The following is a 23,180-nucleotide window of genomic DNA, read 5'->3' on the forward strand; positions in this document are numbered from 1 at the left end:
CATTAAGAGAGGCCAGTGTAACAATAAATGTTTATGAATATATCTCTGTTTTATTGTATTTTTGGATGTACCTTCTCCAGCACAAAAAGTAGTTAAGCGAGAATGCTGAATGTTTTCTTATCGCTTAGCAATGAGAACATAGAGCTTACAGTATTATATGAGAAGAAAATAATTTTAACTAAATGCTAAATTTAGTGCATTAATGAAAGCTTTTAAATGGAAAGCCAGTAATTAAATTAATTTCTTTTCTATTACAGTACACTTTATCTTCCTGTGCAAGTAACTAAAGGGATTTTTAAAAGAACATCAAAACAATTTTAGTTCCTGTTTAATTTTTAAAACTGTAATTGAACATTAATTGAAACAAAGAAACTACAAATATTTAATATTATTCATGAAAACTTTTTATGAACACACCTTCCATTGATTATCTTTCATTACATTATAAACAGAAACTATGCATTTTGTTTTTGAGAACGATATCTCAATTTATAAAATTTAACAATAAACATTAACAATATATAATATTTATAATGATTGTTTTAATTAAACTAAACATGGTGTTCAATAATTTAATACAATATTTATTTACAAACCTTTTAATAAGTAAAATAGTCTATTTTTATATATAGATATTTACAATTATTGAAAGTATACTGTGGTGGACATAACCATGTCTAAATTATATGTATATACAAATTCACACAGTGAACAATACAACAATTATATCCAATTTTTTCTTTTTCTTGGAATGTAATGCATTAAAAGGTTTTGAAAGATCGAGACACATTTTATAAATAAATAAAAGAATACTTATGACGAGTAATTGTTCAGCCAGATATCATTCATTGCTGACAATTCTAGGTGTTCAGGTGGAAGACCGCCAACTTTCTTCAAATCCTGCAGGTAAAAAACTAGCTCTGATGTTACCAAACTGAAATTTAAATAAACAACATTTATTTTCAATTAACTTAAAAGCAAATATGTTAATGCATAATATAAATATCATGATTGATTTATTTATGTGTAATTCTGCGTATTTGTACAGTATTGAACTTTCTCCTGTTTTGATGCTTTGACAGTCCGGGGTCAGACTTTTGTTCATCCAGCTCTAAGGGCTATTACTTCAAGAATCTTAGGGGTCCTAAATACTTGCTGTCCTGGTCAAGCACAATTCTCATAATCGGTGGCATTCCTGAGGCGAAAGGGACTGACAATGGAAAAAAGGGGTAATGGTTGGTCGTTCGGAGATTGAGACTATGTACAATTGTTTGATGTATAGAGTGTAATGATTATTTTATATGTTGTGTTATATGTATGTTATTAATATCAAATTTGATTTATATTAGTGTAGCTGTGGCTGAGTTTACACGTGTCTGTTCTGTAATTAATTCTGTGTTTATCTCTGCTGATGTAAACCACTTCTAAAAAGTTACATTTACGTTTGTTTTGTTCTGTGTTTAATATTTTTGGATTGTTGAAATTGAAATTATGTTGGTATTCAAAATGTTGGGTAGCCAGTGCTGTATGCATCATTTTTTGCCGGGAGACTCCTTTTACATCCAAGGGTTAGTAGAGAAAGGTAAGTATATTCGCTGCTTTAAGAAAAGGGATGACAAGTGTCATGTTAGCAGGCAGGATAAGAACCCATACCCCATATAAATAGCATGCTAAAATTAAACTGAGAAGTCGATAAATTAAAACAAGGTATTTACCCATGGCTGGGAGATCCATCATTAACTATATTCATCTTATGTAGTCTTTCACTCAATATTTCTTTAAAACCAGCATGTACACCTTTATACAGTTCTTGGATTTGATTTGGAGGCAGAATATCAGAAACTGCTTCATGAAGTTTTATGATATGCCTTAAAAGTTCTAATATTAAAGAAGTTGATATTAAAAAAATTAAAAATCTATCAAAACGATGCTTACTTGCAAATATTTTTAAATGACATAGATGGGACTGGTGGTTTGGCAGCCCAGGTTTTGAGCTCGACCATGATTAATGTGTTGAGAATGTTGATTTGTCTCTTTTTAATATCATTTGAATGGTCTTTAATCTCCTTGATAATGTCATCAAAATTATCTTTCAGGTTCTCTCCTAGTAAATCTTTAAATAACACAATACACATTACCAATCTATCAAATAACTTGAACTGAATATTCTACTGAATTGTAAATACTTTTAAAATGTAGCCTGACATGAGGTATAAGCCAAAGCAGAAGTTGCAATGCTCTGAAAAGTAATGCAAGATTGATGGATGTAATTTTTTTAAGACCAGTTCTGTCTGATATCGCTTCTCCTCCAAGAATCAATTTGGCGCACCTCGAGTTGAACATTGTCAGGAGATCTCTTAAATTTCTAAGTAAAATGTCTGCACAAGACGGGATTTCTTCAGCGTGCAAACAATATTCGGCAACAATATTAACTAACATGAGAACAGTTCTGAAATTGAAGAAAATAAATGGTATTGTCCTTGCAAAAGAATATTAAATAAAAACTATACATACCCAACAACGGCATATTTTTCACCATTGATAATTAATTCGTTTTCCACACATATTTTCCCATCTTTTTTTATTGATTCAGTAATTTCTTTACTTACTGAAAAGGTTCCTGTAAAAAATAAAATAATTATTGCTTTTAGATAAAAAATTATGTTGATTGTCTCATATACACATCATTTATAACATAATTTGCAATACTTGCAAAGAATAAAATTTGGTAAAATCTTAATAAAACATTAATATTTTTCTGCAAAAGTTAAAAAGAAGTTGTAGGTGATTTTCACAATTTTCTGGTTGGTTGTCACTTAATAATAATTTTAATTAACGATTATTTATAGATCATGAAATGAGGTTTGGTGTAATGTAGGTTCAGAAAAACATTTTCTTTATCGTGCCAATTTTTCCAGTTTTATTGAGATCATCTTCAATTCCCTAAATACTACACATTTGAATTAATTATACTTCTTATTTAAGTTCTTGCTTGAGATGAAAAAGCTAATATCATGAGTGGGATTTGAACCCATGACTTTTGGCTCAATACTCTCAAAGTGGTCGAAATCACATGAGCTCAAGTGGTTAGATCAGCAGCATATTAAGCAAAAGGTCGTGGATTCGAATCCCGCTTGTATCACATCCTTTTTTTATCTTGACCAAGACCTAAAGTAAGTATAATTAATTAAATTAAAAAATCCCACTTGTCACCAATTTTTCATTAAAAAATTGTGTATAATTAATTAAGTAATTTTTTACTAATATATTTTAAATGTAATTTTTTTAAAACTAAATGCACCAATTTATTTTTATGTAATATATTTCAGCACGATTTGAACTCCCAAAAAAATAACACAGAACAATTTCCTCCCACTAACTCCACCAACACCTACATGTAGAGTTGTTAGAGAGAGAGAGAAAAAAAAGTCCAACATGCCACCAAAAGGGGTCACTTCTGAAAACTACCTGAAAGAAAAACCCAGAACTCTTCAAACTTCCTCCAATGCCCACAAACTGTTTGAATTAAATCCCTGCTGAGAAGTACAATTTATAATTGTCCAAACTAGCTCTGACAGAGAAAACCATCTTCAATGGAATATTATGGAAATTATTGACAAAATAGGCCTAACACTATATAACTTAATAAAGGAAAAATCAAACTCGATTTTTCGTTCGATAAACACTAGTAATGTAAATTATTAAAATAAAATTAAACACTAGTAATGTAAATTATTAAAATAAAATAAACACACAATTATATATTAATCTCATATCAATTCAACAACAATATTAATTCAGTACTAATAAAAAATTAAGAATTATTCAATGAAAGCCCCACACATAAAAAAGGGAAATCTGGAGAACATAGTAGAACTCATGCCTATTAACATTGTAATCCTGGTTAATACCAAATAAAAATGTTAGATTCCATTACTTTCAGTTCATTAGGTGCAATAAATAAAGAAAATGGATACACAGGGGCAGGAATTTTGTTAAAAACCAACCTCCTATTCAAAACAGCAAATATACAATATCATTTAGAGAACACAATGGTTACAGGGATTCCTAACTAAAAAATACAAAACCCCTATCAATTTTTGCGATATGTAACACCCAACTAACAATATTTCTAAGCAAAGCTGGGTTAATTTTTTGAAATTCTATCAAAATCTATTATATTAGCCGGTTAATTTAATGTCCACCGAATAGAAATAATAACAACACTGCAACAAATATTATTCTCACAGATCAATAATTTTCAATGACCTATACAGAATGTGAGATGTAGAGAAACCATTCCATTACAGAGATTTGCTGCAGAGAATAATAACATTTATAAAGCCCTCCTGAAATATATGCACAATTTAAATTTAAATTGAAGAGTGTAATTGGAAAAACAATAAATAAAGAAGAAATTAAGAAAAAAAAGAAAGAAGAAAGAAAAGAAAGAAGAAACTTACAAATAAAATTAAAAGCAAAAATTAACAAATAATAGTGGAAAAAATCTTTCGTTTAATTCATGGCAATGCAATACTTTTGCAAGACCTACCCGTCGTGAAGGTTTAGCATAATGAGTGCGCCGTGAACAATGGGAAATAGTTTCAATTAATTTAAGGCCTTGGTTGAGATGAAAAGTTAGTGATTAGAAGCTGGATTCAAGACATCGTCATTCAGTTCAATATGCTGCTACTCTAACCACTTGAGTTACAGTGATTTTGATCTGCCTGGACAACAACTCAACTCAACCTACAACATTTTGAATTTTCCCTCTTTTTGATATATTTTCAAATATAAGTGTAATCAGGATTACCTGGAACCCTCACCGGCAGCATATCACAGCAAATAGTCAACTATTGCTAATGAACACAAGAAGAACCCTAGGCAAATCTTGGTGATTAAAACTTAAAATGGCCCACTAGTTATTCACGACAGTAATAAGACCCAAAATAACCTAATATGGTTGACAGGCTCAACAAAAAGTAGCTACTCAATCATTAGCAGCATAAAAAGATTAGCAAACCTATGTATCACAGGGGCAATGAGAACAACCTCTACAAGTGCACTAGAAACTGCTAAACCTACCTCCAATGGAAACATTTATACAAGGAGAGACTAGGAAAAACTCATTCCAAAAACAATCAAGTTGGATAGGAACTAAACAATTGGGCAAAAAGCCATAATTAACAAAAATCAGACACCCATTCTTAGAATTGGGTATATGATCCCAGAAACATTCTTTACAACATCCTCACTGGCTTCTGAGAAAACATCTACACAACATGGGCATATAGAACGATGTTCCCATCTGCAAGGAGTACACAGAACACATTTTATGTTCTGTGAAGGTCTATGTAGGTGCAGGTTCTTGCAACTAGGACAAGAAAAAGCACAAGCCTGAAGCTGGCCAATGAGTTATAATTAACAGAGGAGCACAATAGATCTTTTTAGGTCAAGGTGCAGTAGGCTTTGTGGCCACCTCTCTTATCCCTGTTCCCCTATCCCATCTGCAGATTGTACAATGAGGAGGAGGAAACAGTCACACATATCATCTTTGAATACCAAGAAACAGCTCAATGGAGATTTGACCTAACATAAATTTTAATTAATCAATAAAGTAAATCTGAGGGGTTTTATACATAACCACCCATTGAGTTTAGCCCAAGCATTTATAAGGAGAGGCTACAGATGTGGGATTACTGATTTTAAAGACACTTTTTTGGTGGTACTAGGTGTTATAATTGAAAACACCTTATGAGAAATTAAGGCTTTAATTAGCATAAGAAATACATGTACGTACAGAAACAACACACTACAAAATGATCACGCTGGTTACAAGCTAAATAAACAATAATCGATTACTAGACAGTCGATTCTATATCACTAGGTCAACAAATTTAAACGTGTGTCTGAGTGTTCTTGCCAATGGGCCCTAAGGAGTCAAGAATAAAAAACAAGTAATTTAATCATCGTTGTATATTATTTCAAGGTAATTCCATATCGGATGACTTTTTTAAAATGTAGGATAAGAAAATAATATGCTGAATCATATTAAATGAGAGTAGATATACAAAAAGTTAGCAAACGCAAATGAGTTTCCCCTAAAGTAGACAAAAAAGAATCTTTTTGAAAACAATTCAAATCTTTTTTTGAGTACCCCTTAAAACCCTTCAATCTGAATTTTCATTTTTAAAAAAAGCTGTTTTTGAGCTGGATTAGATGGGTGGTAATTTGTTTTTTCCCCTTGTCTGGTGATTCACTTAAAATTTAGTAACTCCTCTGGATATTATTAAAATTATAGGTTATTACAACCATCAGAAAGTTTAAGCATCCTAACAGTAAATGATTAAGAATAAGTATTCCTATTTTTGAAAAAAACCTTTGTTTAATTTTGGGCAATGCGATACTTTTGCAAGACCTACACGTCTTACCTGTTTAGCATAATGAGGGCGCCTTGAACAATGTCAAATAGTGATTATTTATTTAAAGATCGTGGGATGCGGTCTGGTGTCTTACAATCTCTAAGTAATCATTACTTAATGGTCACTAAATATTATAAAATCCCTCTACTTTAAGCCAACAATGTTTAGATTTTAGATCATTATAAATCAACAAAAACCACTGAAACATTTTATTTTGCATATCTGGTCCTGATTTATTTACGGAGGCCCAATTTGAGGAAGTAGTTTCTAGGGTTCTAAATGCCTGTAAAATCCCATGCGGTTCAATCCAGTCGCTACAAAATTATCACCATTTTCGTGATTTAGGAAAAAATCAGAGGATTTAAAAGGAAAAAACTGAAGTTTTTGATTTTCCCGAAAAATTGTATTCAGTGTTTTTTGGGGGTGCAAAAAACGAATATTTATTTTGTTTCTTGTTGAAGAGTATTTTATCCTTCTTTATAATGTCGCTCTTTAGTTATTGTAGACATCTAGTGAAATATGTAATGTGTTAACAAGCAACGACATAGCAAGTAGGTTGAAATATTTTATTATTATTATTATTAGCAAAAAAAGTTAATTATCAATTAAAATTATTAAATATTTTTTCTTTTAGCTCCTAGGGCTCCATTGGCAAGAATGCTCAGTTTTGTGACTATTATCTTTCGACTGAGAATCAACCATAAAATTTTAAAATAGGTGGTCCCATGTTTGTATCTTCCCTTGTTAGTAAGAATACTTTTTAAAATTTGTAAGCCGTATTTTGCATGTTGTTAAATTGTTAATAAATACAATTAATTATAAATAAAAATTGTTATGCCTTTTTTAAAGCAAACTAGTGGGCGTCGGTGGCCGCAAGGTTTAGTCGCTGACACGGCGCTCATCACTGTAAGGTAAAGGTCCCGGGTTCGAATCCAGCGGCCCTGCATTCGAACCCGACATACTTACAAATGGGCTTTTTTTAAAAAACACCGGCACCCTGAGGGTTTATATGACCTCTGCTGTTGCGAACCCTCGTTAAAAAAAAATAAAAAAATAAAAAAAAATAAAAAAAAAAAATAAAGCAAACTTGGCCCACATAGTCCCTCAATTGCCTTTTTTTGACATTTGTTTAAAATTGTAGCATCAAATGTTTCAATAAATAATAGAAAATAATCACCTTTTTCAGAAATTAATTCAACAAGCTTTTGAAATGAAGCTGGAACATCAGTCCTTCTCCATGGTTCAGCATCAAGAATGTAAGACAGTTTCTCTTTCATGACCTCATGAAATTTTTTCATATATTTCGTTGCCTGGAAGAAAAAAATGTTCACTTAAGAAACTCGTTTAAGAGGATTTGTAAACGATCATTTTGGTCTGCCTAATCTGACTGTTGTTACAGAAGATGCAAAACACGTATGTGAAAAACACAGTGAAGAAAGGCAGGCCAAAATATTCTATAACAATCAAATTATAGGCTCATAACTCCACAGACAACATATTTCAAAATTTAACATGATTTTTTACCTGTATTTTAAAAGCCCGTCTCAAAGGGAACACCATTTGTGGTAATGCTTCTTTTACAGGGCACAGTTCTTCCCATTCATCCGAAGCCCTGGTAACAAGGGCAGCGAGTTCTTTAAGATTTGATAGCGAAGCATGTTCGGCCAGCCAGTAAGAAGCATTTGGTAACTTACTTTCTTCTCTGAAACTGTAATTTTTTGTTTTTTATTAATCTGGTCTTCAATTAGATATAATTAATTTCACTAACTCTCTCCATATCAGTGTTCGACTAGACAGCAGCTGGGCGCAACCTTCTTGAGAGTACTCACACACAGTGACTAGAAGTTTGTGAAGCTTTTGCTTTACAGTTTTATGATCTTCATTTGACAATATCCAGTCCCCAGACTCAATTCTAAAATAAAATTAAAATTAACATATATCCTTTCAAATTATATATTTTTTATTTATAACAATATTACATAATCAAATCTAGAGAATCACTTTCAGAAGAAGGTGTTCCAGCACTAATATCAGCAGCTGCTTCCATTATTTCTATTCCTTTCTGCAAGTAAGAACATGTAAAAAAGACAAACAATACATATATACTTAATTTAATTAAATAAGTACTTTGACTCTTCTTAAAAGCCTTAATAGAACTTTGCTGGTATTTGAAAGTAATAAAATCCATTCTTCAACAGAGAGAGCTTTCAGCTGTTCATCTAAACTCAGATCTTCAGAAAAATCTCTAACAGAGACTATTTCTATGACAGCTTGCTTCATGGCTGCTTTGATGGCAGATTTGATTTCTTTTTCGTACATGTCTGTAAAATCGAATTTACCACTCCTGAGCATCCCCATAACTGTGCAGGTCAATTTTTCCTGTTAAAATAATATAAGGAATTAGACAACCAAATCTTTAATTGTGTGAAAAGAAAAACTATTGGAAACATACACTTTCCACAACTTCGCATTCATTATCGAGAAAAGGACGATTCAAATCAGAAGTGCAATAGCGTTCAAATTCTTCTGCCATTAATTTTTCAATCACTTGAATCATCTCTGACAATTGTGAACTCAAGTGCCTGTAAATATAAATGCATAAAAAATAGAACATTTATATTAAACATTTATTCATAATAAACCAACCTAAAACTGTGAATATCGGCTAGTTCTTCTTTTAATAATTCTTTATTTGAATATATTAAATCAAGAGCCCCGACATAATCAGGGCTTGATAACAATAGCTGAATAGAAGGTTGAGTTTTTATTACAACTGACATTATATTAAGCTGCAACAAAAATGATACTTGTATTCAACCTTATTTATTTTTTTAATATATATTGTTTTGTTAAATTACCTTGTGATAAACTTGTTGATAATTTCTCCGACATCTTTCATTTTTCAAGATAAGTAATGGGTCTTTTACTAAGCCTTTATCTACCCTTTGAATTTTTTCCCTAGGAGATAAATTAATAATTATTGTTACAGTATGTACATATATTGCATTTATTTTAATTGTAATGTATAGATGTCAATACAAAAAAGAATTAAAAGTAATATGGCTGAGTTCATCAAGGTTACTTTAAAAAATAATGTTTGCTCTTCTTAAAAATAGCACAAAAGTATCCAAAAGAACAAAAGTGACATATCTAATTTTGGCTTTATCACCATCATAATAATGTGATATGTGTAAATGTGAACATTCTTATAAAATAATTAAGTAAACTTGAAACTTTTTTGAGTTGTTGAATAATTAGGGTCATTGCAAAATAAAGATTTAGGCCATTTAGTCGCATTCACACACATTGGACCAACTTAACTCTTTGGTAGGCTGGTCCAAAATTTCTACCAAACGTTTACTCAATTTCAACAACAGCACAAACTTCTTGTCGTTTGTTTTCATATGGGATTTTTTTAAATTCTTTTATTGAGATATGAATGCCCAAAGGGGTATCCTAGAGGCACCACAATTGGTTCAAATTATGACCATAAATTTATTATAAATGAAAAGAGGCCATATAGAATTGCCTGGCAATCTGAGGGAAAATAAGAAGAGGTAAACGGACTTGATAATCATAAAAGCACGGTTATTTAAAAAAAAGATAGATTGATAATATTTTGTTTTCCAAATGTATAAAATTCACGAACCAGTTTTTTAAATTTTAAATATATTTATCACAAAACAGCTTGATAATTTCACATTGATCGCCATTGGGTAGTTGGTAAGCGGGCGCACTCACATAGTAATAACTAGTCTGCTGATGGCTGGCCAATTTTGAGTTGGAAGGTAATTGGGTTGGCCTATCCAACCTGTCGTTTAAAAGTGCTTGGATGTGTGCACTCACATCACACCGCATGCTGAATGAACAACCAACTAAACTGTTAGAAAACTAAAAGGCTATGGGTCTTATCGGCTGATCAACTTACCTGATGCAACGCTACCCGATGTGACCTGACGCAAATCCAATGTCCAATTTTTCATAAGACCACCCCCGTGCACATCTGCCCGATGCCATGCAACGCTACCCAACTCTACAAGTACATGATGCAACCAAGTTCTCAACTGTCCAGATTTTTGTTGAGTAGCGTCGAATACAGTCTTTTAACTTATTTAAAAACAAGAACAAATGAGGCACTGATTTGTGATATTCGCTGTGTGACTGTATGTGGCGTGTGCTTGACGTCAAACAGATGTGCACACCCTACCGAAATGAGACAAGCGTCAGGTAGCATCAGGTCATGCCACATCGGGTGTGTTCCTTGCTTTAGAAGAAAAAAGGTGTTATTCTCCAGCTCTTTTTTATTGGTTGGTTTTCTGCTTTCTTCTTTGTTGATTTTTTTAAAATGAAGTAATATAACCTTTTGGTTTTCATTTATGCATTTTGAGCCTGTTTCCTACACTTCTTCAGACAACTCTGTCCGGGGTTGTAAACTCCGGCAGAGTTGTCTTAAGAAGGGCAGGATACAGCCCTGAAATGCATAGATATAAACAAAAAGGTTGTATTACTTCATTACAAAACTAAAAATCTACAAATAAGAAAACAAAAATATTCAATGCTGTTAATAATAAAAGAAATATTGGCTTCACCATCCCTAAATGTGCTGGTTTTATTTTTGCCCCATATGAAACTATTAATATATATCTTAATAATTAAGATAGATATTAGCTATGCTATATAGTTATTCCAAAATATTTTTATTTCTTATTTAAAATCTTACCTAAAATTTTTAACGACTGACACGGTTTGACCTAGTTGTTCCATAAGGACATCATGAGATGTCATCGCATGTAAAAATATTTCAGACTTTTGGGCTACTTGTTGAGCAATTTGCACTTCCACCATATCTAAGTAATGACTTAACTGCAACACAGAACAAATTTTAATACTGAGGTATAATTTAATATTATTGAGGTCAGAGTGGAGTGGAATTACCTTTTCTTGTAGAAGTTTAGGCGAAATGTTAGTTATTGGACCTTCAGTTTTACCAGTATTAGATGAAGTGATAGCTTGAGTATAAACAGCGTTAAACGTCTCTTCATTACTCAAATCAAAATTAGGTTGCAAAAATATTTTCGGTATAACACTAATATCAAAATGATTTTTTTCTGAGGGGGAAAAAAGGTAGATTAAAAAAACATTATTTTCTGAGATTGTTCAATTTTTACCAGGAAACTTTCCAATCCTTAGAGAAGGAAACGTTTGGAGCAACTCAGCATGAGTATGAGGTTTTGGCACACTGGAGTTAATTTTCATACGCTTATGTTTCTAAAAAAAATTAATAAATTTCATACATCTATTAATCATAATTAAGTAGTGAAATAAAACAAATTTAAAAGTAGTACCTTTGCAATCCTTTTAAGATAATGTTCAAAATGGCGAATTGTGATGTGAGGTAAATATATCGGATCAGGAACTGAGTTTATTTCAACAAAGATATCGCCCCATGTTTTAGTAAAGAAATCTTTCTGCATATTCAAATTCAAATAAATTCAAATGTAATTTAAAAACCAGTTAAACTGTTACATACTTGCTTTCCTTTATTTGGATCGTTCAGTACAGCTGGAAGATTTTGGGCTGCACAGCTTGTCCAGCTGTGGTTGGGATATGGTTTGTCGCTACTGTTGCTCGATGTTGATACTTTCCTAGACATTCCAGAGAATGGCATTGTTGTTGTGTGATGTTTATATACATGCCTTTCATAGTCCCGGTCGCTCACACCCTCGACTGGGAGAGTGCAGCAAACATTATTTTCCCCATAACGGCAGACATAAGACCCGCCTTCTTTTGTACAATGTTCGTTTCTCAGGTGCCTGGAAAATTTATAAAACAGTAAGTACATAGAAAAAAAATTAAGCAAAAATGCGTAACAATTTGTAAAAGATCTTTTCTAGAAATTCCATCCTGAACAAGTGTACGAAACAATAAATTCAAAGATGCATCAGAATGTTTCTGGCCTTTTACTAACTTGCTGCGACTTCTTATCTTTCATATTGTCAGTGATATAAAACTTTATGCTCTTCAAATTATCTTTTATTTGTAGAAAGAAAGGTTCAATCCTTTGTTTTCATAATTCCAAAACTTAAGACCACAGTATTACTGTTTTTAAATCGTATTGATAGAAATACGTTTGAGTTTTTGTAATGCTTATGCAATAAATGAACAATAAACTTTGATAATACTTTAGTGGATCAAGGTTTTCAGATTGAGCACATTGTTTTATGGCATTTGTACTATACCAAATTGGTGAATATGGTTCTATAAAATTTTCAAAGTTTTTGAGAATAACTAGAACAATCATAAATTAAAAAATTGTTAAATGGATGAAAACACAAACAGAACTGATCTTTCACTAATTATACACTTCTGACAGTTTTCTGCACTTAAGAATTGATTTGATATGTTAGCTCAAATCTGTACATACATACCTTACCTACTCAAATATATAATATAGTTAGTTTTTAAATTTTATTTAGCTGATTATCGAAGAAAAGGAAATCCAAGTGTTCTGGGACAAATATTTTTATAATTTGTACATTTCGGGCTCATTGGCCAAAATCGGTCCCTAATATGAGTTTCTGTACAATGAACAATTTGACACTACAACTGTGGGCATGGCTAGATAAGTGATCATTTGTCATATGGTTACTTGATTTTGGGAATGACCCATTGGGGCTGCTAAGGATGGGCCAATCAGCCTGAAATGTACAAAATAAAGAAATATTTGTCATGGAATACTCTCCTCCACGAACCATCTCCATAGTATGACACTCTCGGCGACAAATGAAATGGCCATAGAGAGCTTTAGTGAAGATATACTTCATTTCACTTATTAAATTCACTAGCTTTTGTGGTCCACTTGACCAAATAATATCTTTCAATTAATTTAAAGTATTGGTTGAGATAAAACAGTCAGTGTCACTAGCGCACACACATTTGTCGTCGAGAATCAAATAGAATACACAATATTTGAAAAATGGCAAAAAGGAGGGAAAATTCAAAAGGTGAGGTTGAGATGGGAAGTTGGTGTCCGAGTGGATTGAAGTCACGATAGCTCAAGTGGTAGAGCAGCTGCATATTTAGCCGAAAGTCGTGGGTTCGAATCTTGCTTGTGACACTGACTTTTTTTATCTCAACCAATACCTTAAATACAGATTAATTATATTTTAGTCTTATCATTTGTGGTTCAACGATTCAGCTAAAACTTGCATTTAATACAATTACAAAGATAATTATACAAAAGGAATATCACTTTTGGGTGTAGACAATTATAAAATATACATATTAATCTCCTATAAATATTTCTGACAAAAATTTATTTTTGCATTATGTTGTAATGTAGAACAGTTTACATGAATGAAGAAAGAACATTATTTACAAAAAGAAAATTCAACATTACAGTAAATAAAAAGTTCTTAAACAACAAATCAGTCTGCTGGAACTGGGGACCGAGGGAATTCTCTCAAAAACCAAAGATATATATTCTACAAAAAATCAAAATAAAACCAAGGCAAATAAAACAAAAATAAACATAAAAGAAAATTTCAATTAATTATATTTTTTATCTTGAGCTATCATTCTGGTGGTTAGAGCAACAGTGTATTGCGACAATGGTCATGGGTTTGAATCTCACTTGTGACATTAACTTTTTCATCTCAACCAAGACTTTAGATAAAAAATGTAATTAATTGAAGTGATAAATAGGTCAATTATGACCGCTAAACTTGTAAGGATTAGTATTATAAAAGAAAATGAAATCTTCGTGACTGCAGTATATAGAATAAAAACAAATGCTTATAGAGTTCCTCAATTAAATTAAAATTATTCCTCAAAATTAAAATAAATTAATAATTAAACTGTTCCATACGCTATCTGCAGTGCCTAAGTGCACTCTGAAGTGAAAAACGTTAAACAAAATCATTTCTCTATGAGAAGAAATTGAGGTAGATCATCTTACACCTAAGATTAAAGAAACACCTTGTATCACAAAGGAACAACATTAGATTATTATGGTTTAATTTAAAAAAAAGCTTTTGAATATGTTCCTTCAAATCTAGTGGATATACAAGCAAATATTGAACAATTTTCAACATTTCTGGAATGAATGAATGTTTCAAAAGCTCCTAGTTTTGAATTAGGACAAGCATTAATCACTTCGATCACAGTAATGTTAGGTATATTCAGGTAATAAGAGGGTCCAGCCTAAATAAGAGAGGTGAAGCTTTAGGGTGTACAAGAGGAGAGGATCTGTTGATGTTAAAAGTCAGGTGAAATAATTTTCAGATAAAGAAACGTTGAGAGGATTTGAATAAATCACTTCCTTTTGTAACTCGAGAAAAAATATGATTTCACCAAATGTTCTATTTATTTGGGTTATTATATAAAGATAGGCTTAGAACCAAGACAACAATACTTTATTTTTATTAAGGAGCAACTTCGTTTATTTTTATATATCTATGTATATAGAACAGTTCCATGACTGACAGACCAAGCCCCAGATCTAAAGGGCTGAAATCTTGACAGTGCATTCCTATGTCAAAATTGCAACGTTTGCAGAGCACACAGTGGTGATAACAGTAGGACTGACCATCAACCACTCAACCATAATCCTTCAAAAAGATTGTAATAAGATAAATGAATAGACAAAAAATAAAAAAATAAAAATGAAATAATAAAAAATAAATAAAAACCAAGCTAAATCAGAATAAATCAGTTCATATAAACTTTACAAACAAAAGTTTGGACCATGTTCCGTCGCTCTCAATCGATGGAACTATTACATACGGTGATACAACAAAATATCTTGGAATGACCTTAGATGCCAGGATGAGATGGAAAGAATACGTGAAGAAAACAAAGGGCATTAATAGGTTTATAGGGTTATAACTGGTTGATAGGGCATGGCTCCAATCTTACTTTACAAAATAAAATATTACTTGCAAACAAGTCCTAAAGCCTGTATGGACATATGTATTCAACTATGGAGTTGTAGCAAACACAGCAATATTAAAATTATACAAATAGTGTAAAATAAAATCTTACGTAACATGGGCAATACACCTTAAAACATAAGGAATAAGGACTGACATAGGGATATGCTTGTATATATGTATAAATTAATAAGTAGTATTGGTTAGTAATACAAATTAGTAGTCTTTTTGTTGTAAATAAAAGTATCTATCTTTCTATCTAGTCCTTTGAATAGTTCATAATGTAAGTTCAGTCTTTTCTTTTGAGACAAGTGGGGGTTCCGAGTAAACTCCCAGACAAAATTATAAGCCACCCCTCATTTTGTTCGTTATTAGTTGTATGAATTATTAAAATTTAACCAAAATATATAAAAAATGTTAATTACAAAAGTACAGTCCTTCTTTCATTCATTCTATCTTTTTTTTTAATTTTTATGATGCGAAGAGAGAAAACGCTATCAGAAGTGATGATGATGGCTCAATGATTATAGCCGGGAAAAGAGTACATGATTGCTTATGGCAACAATTACTAGAGAACGGAGGCCCTTTCCAAGCCTCTAATTTTGCAGCCTCTGCGAGAGAAATTTACTAAGCTGGAGTTTTCATGAAAGTCTGAAATATCCAATGCATTCTACAAAGAGCTTGCCATTTAAAGTAGATGAAACTCAAATCAGACTCACTTTTTCAAAGGCTCAAAAAGCCAATAGGCAGCGATTCACCATTGAACATGTTTCATGGAAAAAAAAGGAGGGGAAGGGTAATTTTTAGAAGTGAAAAACGTTTTAATTTGGATGTCCTGAGAGATTTCAATATTATTTTAACAACGTACGAAAGGTAAAAGTACTGCTGAGCCGACGTCAAATGGGTGGAAGTGGTGTCATGGTTTGGGCTGGGATTGTTTACTATAGGAAAATTGAATTAAAATTTTCTTCAGTAAAAATAAATGCACAGAAATACATAGAGATGTTTAATGATCCAATTGTTGAACAAGGAGGATAACTGACAAGAGGAAGGTTCATCTTTCAGTATGACAACACCACATGGTGCATATAGTAAAACATTTCCTTGAAATAAAAAAATATTTATATTTTGCCATGGCCAGACAGATCACCAGATCTAAATATTATGAAAAACTGTTAAGGAGAATTGAGTCAAGTTGTGCACAAAGGAAGCAATTTAACTACATAGAGGAACTCAAGGTCTGCACAGTAGAAAAGTGGAACAACATCCGACAAAAATACAAAAAATGTTCAAATCCCTTCCAAAAAGACTAGTGGAAATCTTGGAGAACCATGGAGGACCAACACACTACTGACTTAGATAAAAAAACAAATGTATAATAATAAATACGCTTAAAAATAAAGAACTGGCCTATATTGTTGTCACATTGAATTTTCATGTTGTTTTTTTTTTTTTAAATTATATATACTTTTTTATTACAGTAATACTGTATTACTAAGCTAGTTATTATTTGAAATTTTGTACTTAAATTTTGTGCCTAAATCATTTTTATAAAAACCTTGATTTCTAGAAGTATGATTAACGAAAAAAAATTGGGTGTGGCCTATAATTTTGTCGGGGAGTTTAAAGTCTTTTGTCGATTCCCTATCCCATTACAGGACAACATTGGATGCTGAACAATAATAATAAATTTAACTATTATTTAATTTTAAGTAATTTAAAGGAGTTACTTGGTCCCTAATGTTTGTTTCGAAGAGCATTTTTCAGCTTTCTTAGATTTATTGGAAGTTATAATGAGATTTAGGCCTTTTTCCAAATTCTTATACCTTTGAGCATTTGTCTGCAAGTGTTTGAATAAGAGTTCTGCCTGCAATATTTATTTTTTTTCCAGAAATTTTTGAGGCCGCCAGAGTGGAAGAATATAGAAAAAAAATTGTGGGGTAATAAACTACAATGTCGCAATTTAAATAAGGAAAAAATATTATTATTATCAAGTAGCATTAGTGTATTTATAGTATTGAAATGGAAGAATAAAAGTATAACGATGGGCCTATACTCATGCTGAGACTGTTGCTAGTCTCACTCCATTATTATTATTATCATTTATTAGATCCATTAGATTTCGTGGTCCGATTGACCAAATAACTTCTTTCAATTAATTAATCTCTATGTAAGGTATTGGTTGAGATAAAATTATTATTATTACTATTACTGGCCACCCAACCCTATGAAAAATGTTTAAATTATGGAAAAAATTCTAATTTCTAATTAAAGAACAGGAATATATTTTATAATTGAAAATGAGTTTTTTGCATAAATTTGGCACCAAATTAAGTATTTTAAAAGGATAAATTAAAGCTTTGGATGGCAATAGGATAATTATTTTATGGGTGAATGTTTGGAGTCAGAGTTTTATAGCACTCAGAAGGGATATAAAGGCCAAATATAAGGGTTAACTAAGATAGAAGGTTTAATTGTTAGGGCGTGAATGTCCTTAGCCGTTAAAACGCCCTTAAAAATTAATAATAATAATAATAACTATTAAATATGATAAAAGTGATAGAATGTCATTCTTATCAATTATCAGAAAATTCGATGTCAAAATGTAACCTCTTTGTTATTTTTGACCTACCCTCGGTCGTTGGAGACTTATCAAGTTTGAGATCTACTTCGTTTAAAAGGCAAAAATTAAACATTTTAACTTTGAATTTAATAAAGTAAATAAAAATGATAAACCAAATAAATGTATTTGTTAGAAATAATGTTGCTACTGTGATTAGTAGCATTAGTAAGGGGGCGAAACGTAAAATTAAATATACATCCGACAATTTTCAACAACTCACTTCATAAATTGGTCACTGGTGAGAAACGACGTGTCCCGGCAGTAGCTGCAATAAGCCCATGCTGGTCTGTCCTCGTACCGCCTCGACATATTGCAGCCCAGTACGGCCAGGGGTTAAAAACCAGAGGAAAGAGCCTCCGGCTCACGGAAAATCCATGTGCAGGACTTTTCGACTTGAAGTCTATGAAGGCAGGTCTTCGGACCTCGAAACATGCTCATATCTGGACTTCGTGTCGATAAACCTAGTGATTCTCCGGCTGACTACGGCAGAAAAGCCCTGAGTCAAAGTGTAACCTACATCACAACACACTTCTGTCATTTTTGACCTGGCTACGACATATGTTCTCGCCTTTGGTGACCAGATCGATTTAGATCTAACACTTTTACCACCTCACATCTTAAAACTGAAAAAATAATTAGTAAACCGAACTTACAAAAATATAGCTAAGCGTGTTATTTCAATTCAATCGAAAACCCACTTACTTTTTAACTAGCGCTACACGTATCGATACTTAAGCCTGGCGGTAACTTGCGGTACATGAATTCATGTGCATCCCAAGCTTCAACACTCCTCACTGAAGGAAAATTTTAATTACCTACCCATTATTTGCAATGTTTATTTTTCAACATTGTCATTATGCTGCCTACTACACTTTTAATACAGTTTTGCCTGAGTTTTAACGGTTGATTTTTTTTAATTAGGGAAAGGGATAGGGATAAGAGAGGCGGCCACAAGGCCTACTGCACCTTGACCTAAAAAGATCTATTGTGCTCCTCTGTTATTTATAACTCACTGGCCAGCTTCAGGTTGTTAATCAGCCTCCACAGCTTTGCCAGCGGTTCCTTGGTGTTGGATCTGGCTTGAGGTTTTTCTTGTCCTAGTTGCAAGAACTTGCACCTACACAGACCTTCACAGAAACATAAAATGTGTTCTGCGGTCTCCTCCTCTTCCTGGAAGTATCTGCACAGTGTTTCTGCTGTCTGTACTCCTATCCGGTGCATGTGCTTTCTTAAGTGGTAGTGCCCCGTCAGGAGTCCAACCAGAATCCTGGTTCGGTTGCGGTTGCCTTCCAGTAATTCTTTTGTAAGTTTTGCAGATGGTCCTTCTATGAATCTCTTCGCGTGCCTCATATCTGTGGTAGTGTTCCCCCAGATTTTGGACTCATTAAGGATCCATTTGAAGATGTATCCTCTTTTGTGGCAGGCTGCTAGGCCGGATTAGGGTTCCGGGCACATAGGGTCCATGTTGGCTGCCTTTTTGCTCAGTATGTGAACCAAATTTAAAAAGAAAAAAAAAACAAATACGGTTTACTTCAACTCGCAGAGTCTACCTTCCAAGGAAGGTAAAAGAAAAAATTGATAATTTTTTCTTTTACCTTAAAAGAAAAAAATTATCAATTTTTTCTACCAAATTACCATTTTTAAAAACAAAAATAGCAGTTTTTCAACCAATTTGATTTGTTTAATTTTTCTTGGAAAATTCTTAATTAGACGGGAATCATAGATATCAAGATGTAGGTAAAAGATAAAAACAATTTATTTTTATTTTATTTTATTTATTTACAGTCCAGACAGGTCAGGTACCCAATCATAGGACAGTCAAGCAACACAACAAAACAATCATTACAATATAAATTATTAAAAAGGGATATACAAATAAAAATAACAGGAAAGAAGGGCCAACACTTTTAACAAAAAATCAACATTATAAATAGATTAATAAATAACACAACAAAAGTAATAATTAAACCCTCAATTACATTTTAAAGCTCGTTCAATATATATTTTTTTAAATTTAATTTAATTTTTTAATTTTTAATTTTTTTAATCTAAAAGGGGCGTCGGTGGCCGCAACGGTTTAGGCGTTGACACGGCGCTCATCACTGTAAGGTAAAGGTCCCGGGTTCGAATCCAGCGGCCCTGCATTCGAACCTATATAATGCACAGCTGTGGAGATTGAAGACTGTAACCCGTATTACTGGGACGTTATAATACGGGGATGTTATAATCTATTACTGCTTTGACTAGCAAATTAATAGAAAGTATAAATGATGGGGTGAGTGTGGAGTTCAATCCTTTTTAAAAAAGATGGTTCCTTCTCACATTAAGACTTAATGTGTCAACAGTGTCCCGAGTACGAATTCTAAATTTTTAAAAGATTTATTCCAAACGGCATGGATGTTGTTACGGTCCAAACCTCACGTAGGTGGGGGGGGGCCTAGGTGGCCAGCAGCTCGGTGGAGAAGGGGTGGGTTAGAGGACGGGAGTGGAGATCGGGAATTATGTTGGGCGCCAGTCGTCCCCTTTTTGGCTCGAGAGAGAACCAAAAGTGGAAGCGACAAAGTTAACAATAAAGTAACCAGGGGTTGAGGGGTAGTAATTTGTATGAGGGAGGGAAGGAAAAGATGGCAACAAGGGGGTAGGGAGAAGAGCAGAGAGGGTTATATCGGTAAAGGAGAGAAAGAAAATTAAGAGAGAGGAATTGTGGAAAGGAAAAGTTAAAAAAAATTATCTGACCGCAAGTCGGTTTAGATCCAAGAGCCGCCGAATATGAGTGGTGGCCTATATCCACTCGGCCAACCTGACTACCTGTCGAATGTCTCTCGTTCTCTCAATCTTTCCAAATTTGCGATATCGCTACGAAGGGGGTCTCCATATTAAAAAAAACCATTTAACTTAATTACAAGTCCTTCACAACTTTTATTAATACAACAAGAAAAAGAACAATTCCCTCAAATTATCCATAAAAAAAAATGAAATAAAGTTCCCGAAAACAAACTAATAAAAGGTCCTCACCGACAGGAATACAAAAAGAAAATCACACACTGAACAGTCTTAGCACGCCACTTATCTGCCGTCCGTTCCCTTCTTCCTTCCTTCTTTTTTTCTCCGATAAAAAAGAGGAAAACTCTGTTTCTTCGCGTCGTCCGTGTCGCCGTGCGTCGACCTGCACTGACTCCTCTCTCTCCTCTTCTCCTCTCGGCTCCGGTCCCCTCCAAACCTTCGCGCGCTGACAATTTAAATTTTATCCCCTTTTTTTTTTTTTTAAATAAAAAAGGGGGTAACAATGTGGTCTCGAAAATCACAATTGTTATTAAAAATAACTCCGAGATCCGAGATAGTATCTACCTCATCAATGAGAACCTTCGTACCAGATCGTACGTGGGACTTATGGAAATCTTACAAAAAAAAGACCTCTCAGACAAAAAGGAGTCCACCTATCCTAAGAGGGTTGGCTCACACCTAGTTTTTTTAGTTTTTTGACCAGTATGAAACGATGAAAAGCTTTTGATAAATCCTTATATACCGAGTGAACACATTTACCGAGCTCTAGATTATTTAAAATGTATTCTTTATAGAGAACAATACTTAGGTGTAGGCATACAGAAAAAGTTAGGTAAATTAAAACAAAAACACGACTCACTGGTTCTTGTGCTTCACTTGGCTGCTGCTCAACTGGCTTTTCAAACCTTTCAAGAAATGACAGAGCATAGAATGTCCATGCAGTAGGTCTGTACACCTCATCTGGGCACTTTCCAGGTCTCTTTCATGTGGCAATCTTCTTTAGTTCTTTCCTGAAATTCGTTCGTAGGCTATTTATTTTCTTCTTTACATCTTATGTTTTGGCCCCTAGCTTTATCCTCACTAAAAAGGGGATGTGGTAGTCAAGCGCAGCATCCTAGCTGTTTTATTACTGTATGTACGGTTCGCAGAATTCCACAGTTCTGGAGATAGTTCAAATTGTTCAATAAAGGTCCGCAGGGCTTTACTTCCGGGCGTTCAGTACTTTCTTCGTGTACATTATTTCTTCTACCTGACTCGTTTACCGTTTCAAAGTCTTCAGAGTCTCATATAATCCTTAAAACTCCTTGCAAAGATCACTTCCTTTCCTACGAAAGCGCGGCAACAACTGAGTATTGACAATATTATTGAATATGCCCCTAGACGTTCAATAATATTGACAATATCCCCTCCACTTTTAACTACTGACGCCCCAAGATCAGAAAATCTGGATTCCATCAATATCGATCGTCAATACTCTTTTTTCTCATTACATGATCAATATTATTGTCAACATCATACTGTTGTCAATATTGTGTAAGGGCCGCTTAAGATTAGCCTTAGGGTATGTTTATGCTGTAACTGCGATAAATCATAAGAGCAGAGCTAAATTCATTTCTATGATATGCATTTTATAACGGAGTTCGACAATAGTGACGATCTATGCTTTGTATGTGACGTTTTATTTATTATTTAGATCAACCCAATAAATTGAAAACATTTCTTTAAAAATGAGCGATTCTGAAGAGGAAATACTTTCTATTTCAAATGCTCTTAAATATTATATTGGTGAAACTGCAAATAAATCGCGCAAATTCGTCGCGCACCCTATAAATATCCAGAGGTACGTGTTTGGAAAACTTTCATAATTTTTATAAACAATTAAGGCAACATCCTACAAAATTTATAGAATATATGAGAATGAGTATACATACCTTTGATTACATATTTTCGCACATCTCTGTGGGACTGAAAAAAGATGGAGAAATGTCATAGTAGACCAATTGCATCCTAAGAGCGGCTAATGATTGCAATCAGGTATGAAAATGTAGCCATATTTTGTAAAAAAATATTATAACAGATAATTCAAAATATAATCAGACACACAAAAAAATAATAGTAATGCAACAAGTAAAATATAATCAAAATTGAACCATCAAGTAATATGGGAAGGCCAAGCCAAGTTGCTAAAAATATTCGCAATATAAACTGCTCCAAAATGAATAGAGATATTGCCAATTTTTTAATATTTATTTTCCCTAAGATTTTTATTTTACTTTTATTATAAATTGCATTAAAATTTATTAGAAATTATGTTTTTACTGAAAAAATTGAATTAACGGTTTTTTGAAAAATAAAAGGTTTTAATTCCATGATTTTGTTCATTGGACACAACAATTTTTAATTAGTATTGATTTGTATAAT

General features: G+C 32.8%; 1 protein-coding gene across 4 annotated transcripts; it reads right to left on the reverse strand.

Annotated features, from left to right (window-relative positions):
• Positions 1-311: 311 nt before the first annotated feature.
• Positions 312-22,039, reverse strand: LOC106663914 (vacuolar protein sorting-associated protein 54). 4 transcript variants are annotated; one of them, XM_024226836.1, is made up of 19 exons: positions 21,619-22,039; positions 11,953-12,235; positions 11,768-11,890; positions 11,591-11,690; positions 11,358-11,530; positions 11,143-11,285; positions 9,281-9,380; positions 9,069-9,211; positions 8,875-9,004; positions 8,550-8,801; positions 8,402-8,484; positions 8,191-8,334; positions 7,947-8,124; positions 7,600-7,732; positions 2,515-2,620; positions 2,187-2,449; positions 1,936-2,113; positions 1,716-1,868; positions 312-934 (listed from the first exon to the last, which is right to left on the reverse strand). In XM_024226836.1, exons 1-19 carry the CDS (start codon positions 21,717-21,719, stop codon positions 814-816), a joined length of 2,907 nt encoding a protein of 968 aa, XP_024082604.1. In that variant the 5' UTR covers positions 21,720-22,039; the 3' UTR covers positions 312-813. The 4 variants fall into 4 exon arrangements, with proteins under 4 accessions (XP_024082604.1, XP_024082603.1, XP_014244642.1 ...); XM_024226835.1 differs by having other exon boundaries at positions 7,947-8,130; positions 21,619-22,038; XM_014389156.2 differs by lacking the exon at positions 21,619-22,039 and adding an exon at positions 18,196-18,548 and having other exon boundaries at positions 7,947-8,130.
• Positions 22,040-23,180: the final 1,141 nt, after the last annotated feature.

The sequence above is a fragment of the Cimex lectularius genome, unplaced genomic scaffold, assembly GCF_000648675.2.
Source record: "Cimex lectularius strain Harlan isolate CLEC.00 unplaced genomic scaffold, Clec_2.1 scaffold7, whole genome shotgun sequence".
NCBI classification, from domain to species: Eukaryota; Metazoa; Arthropoda; class Insecta; order Hemiptera; family Cimicidae; genus Cimex; species Cimex lectularius.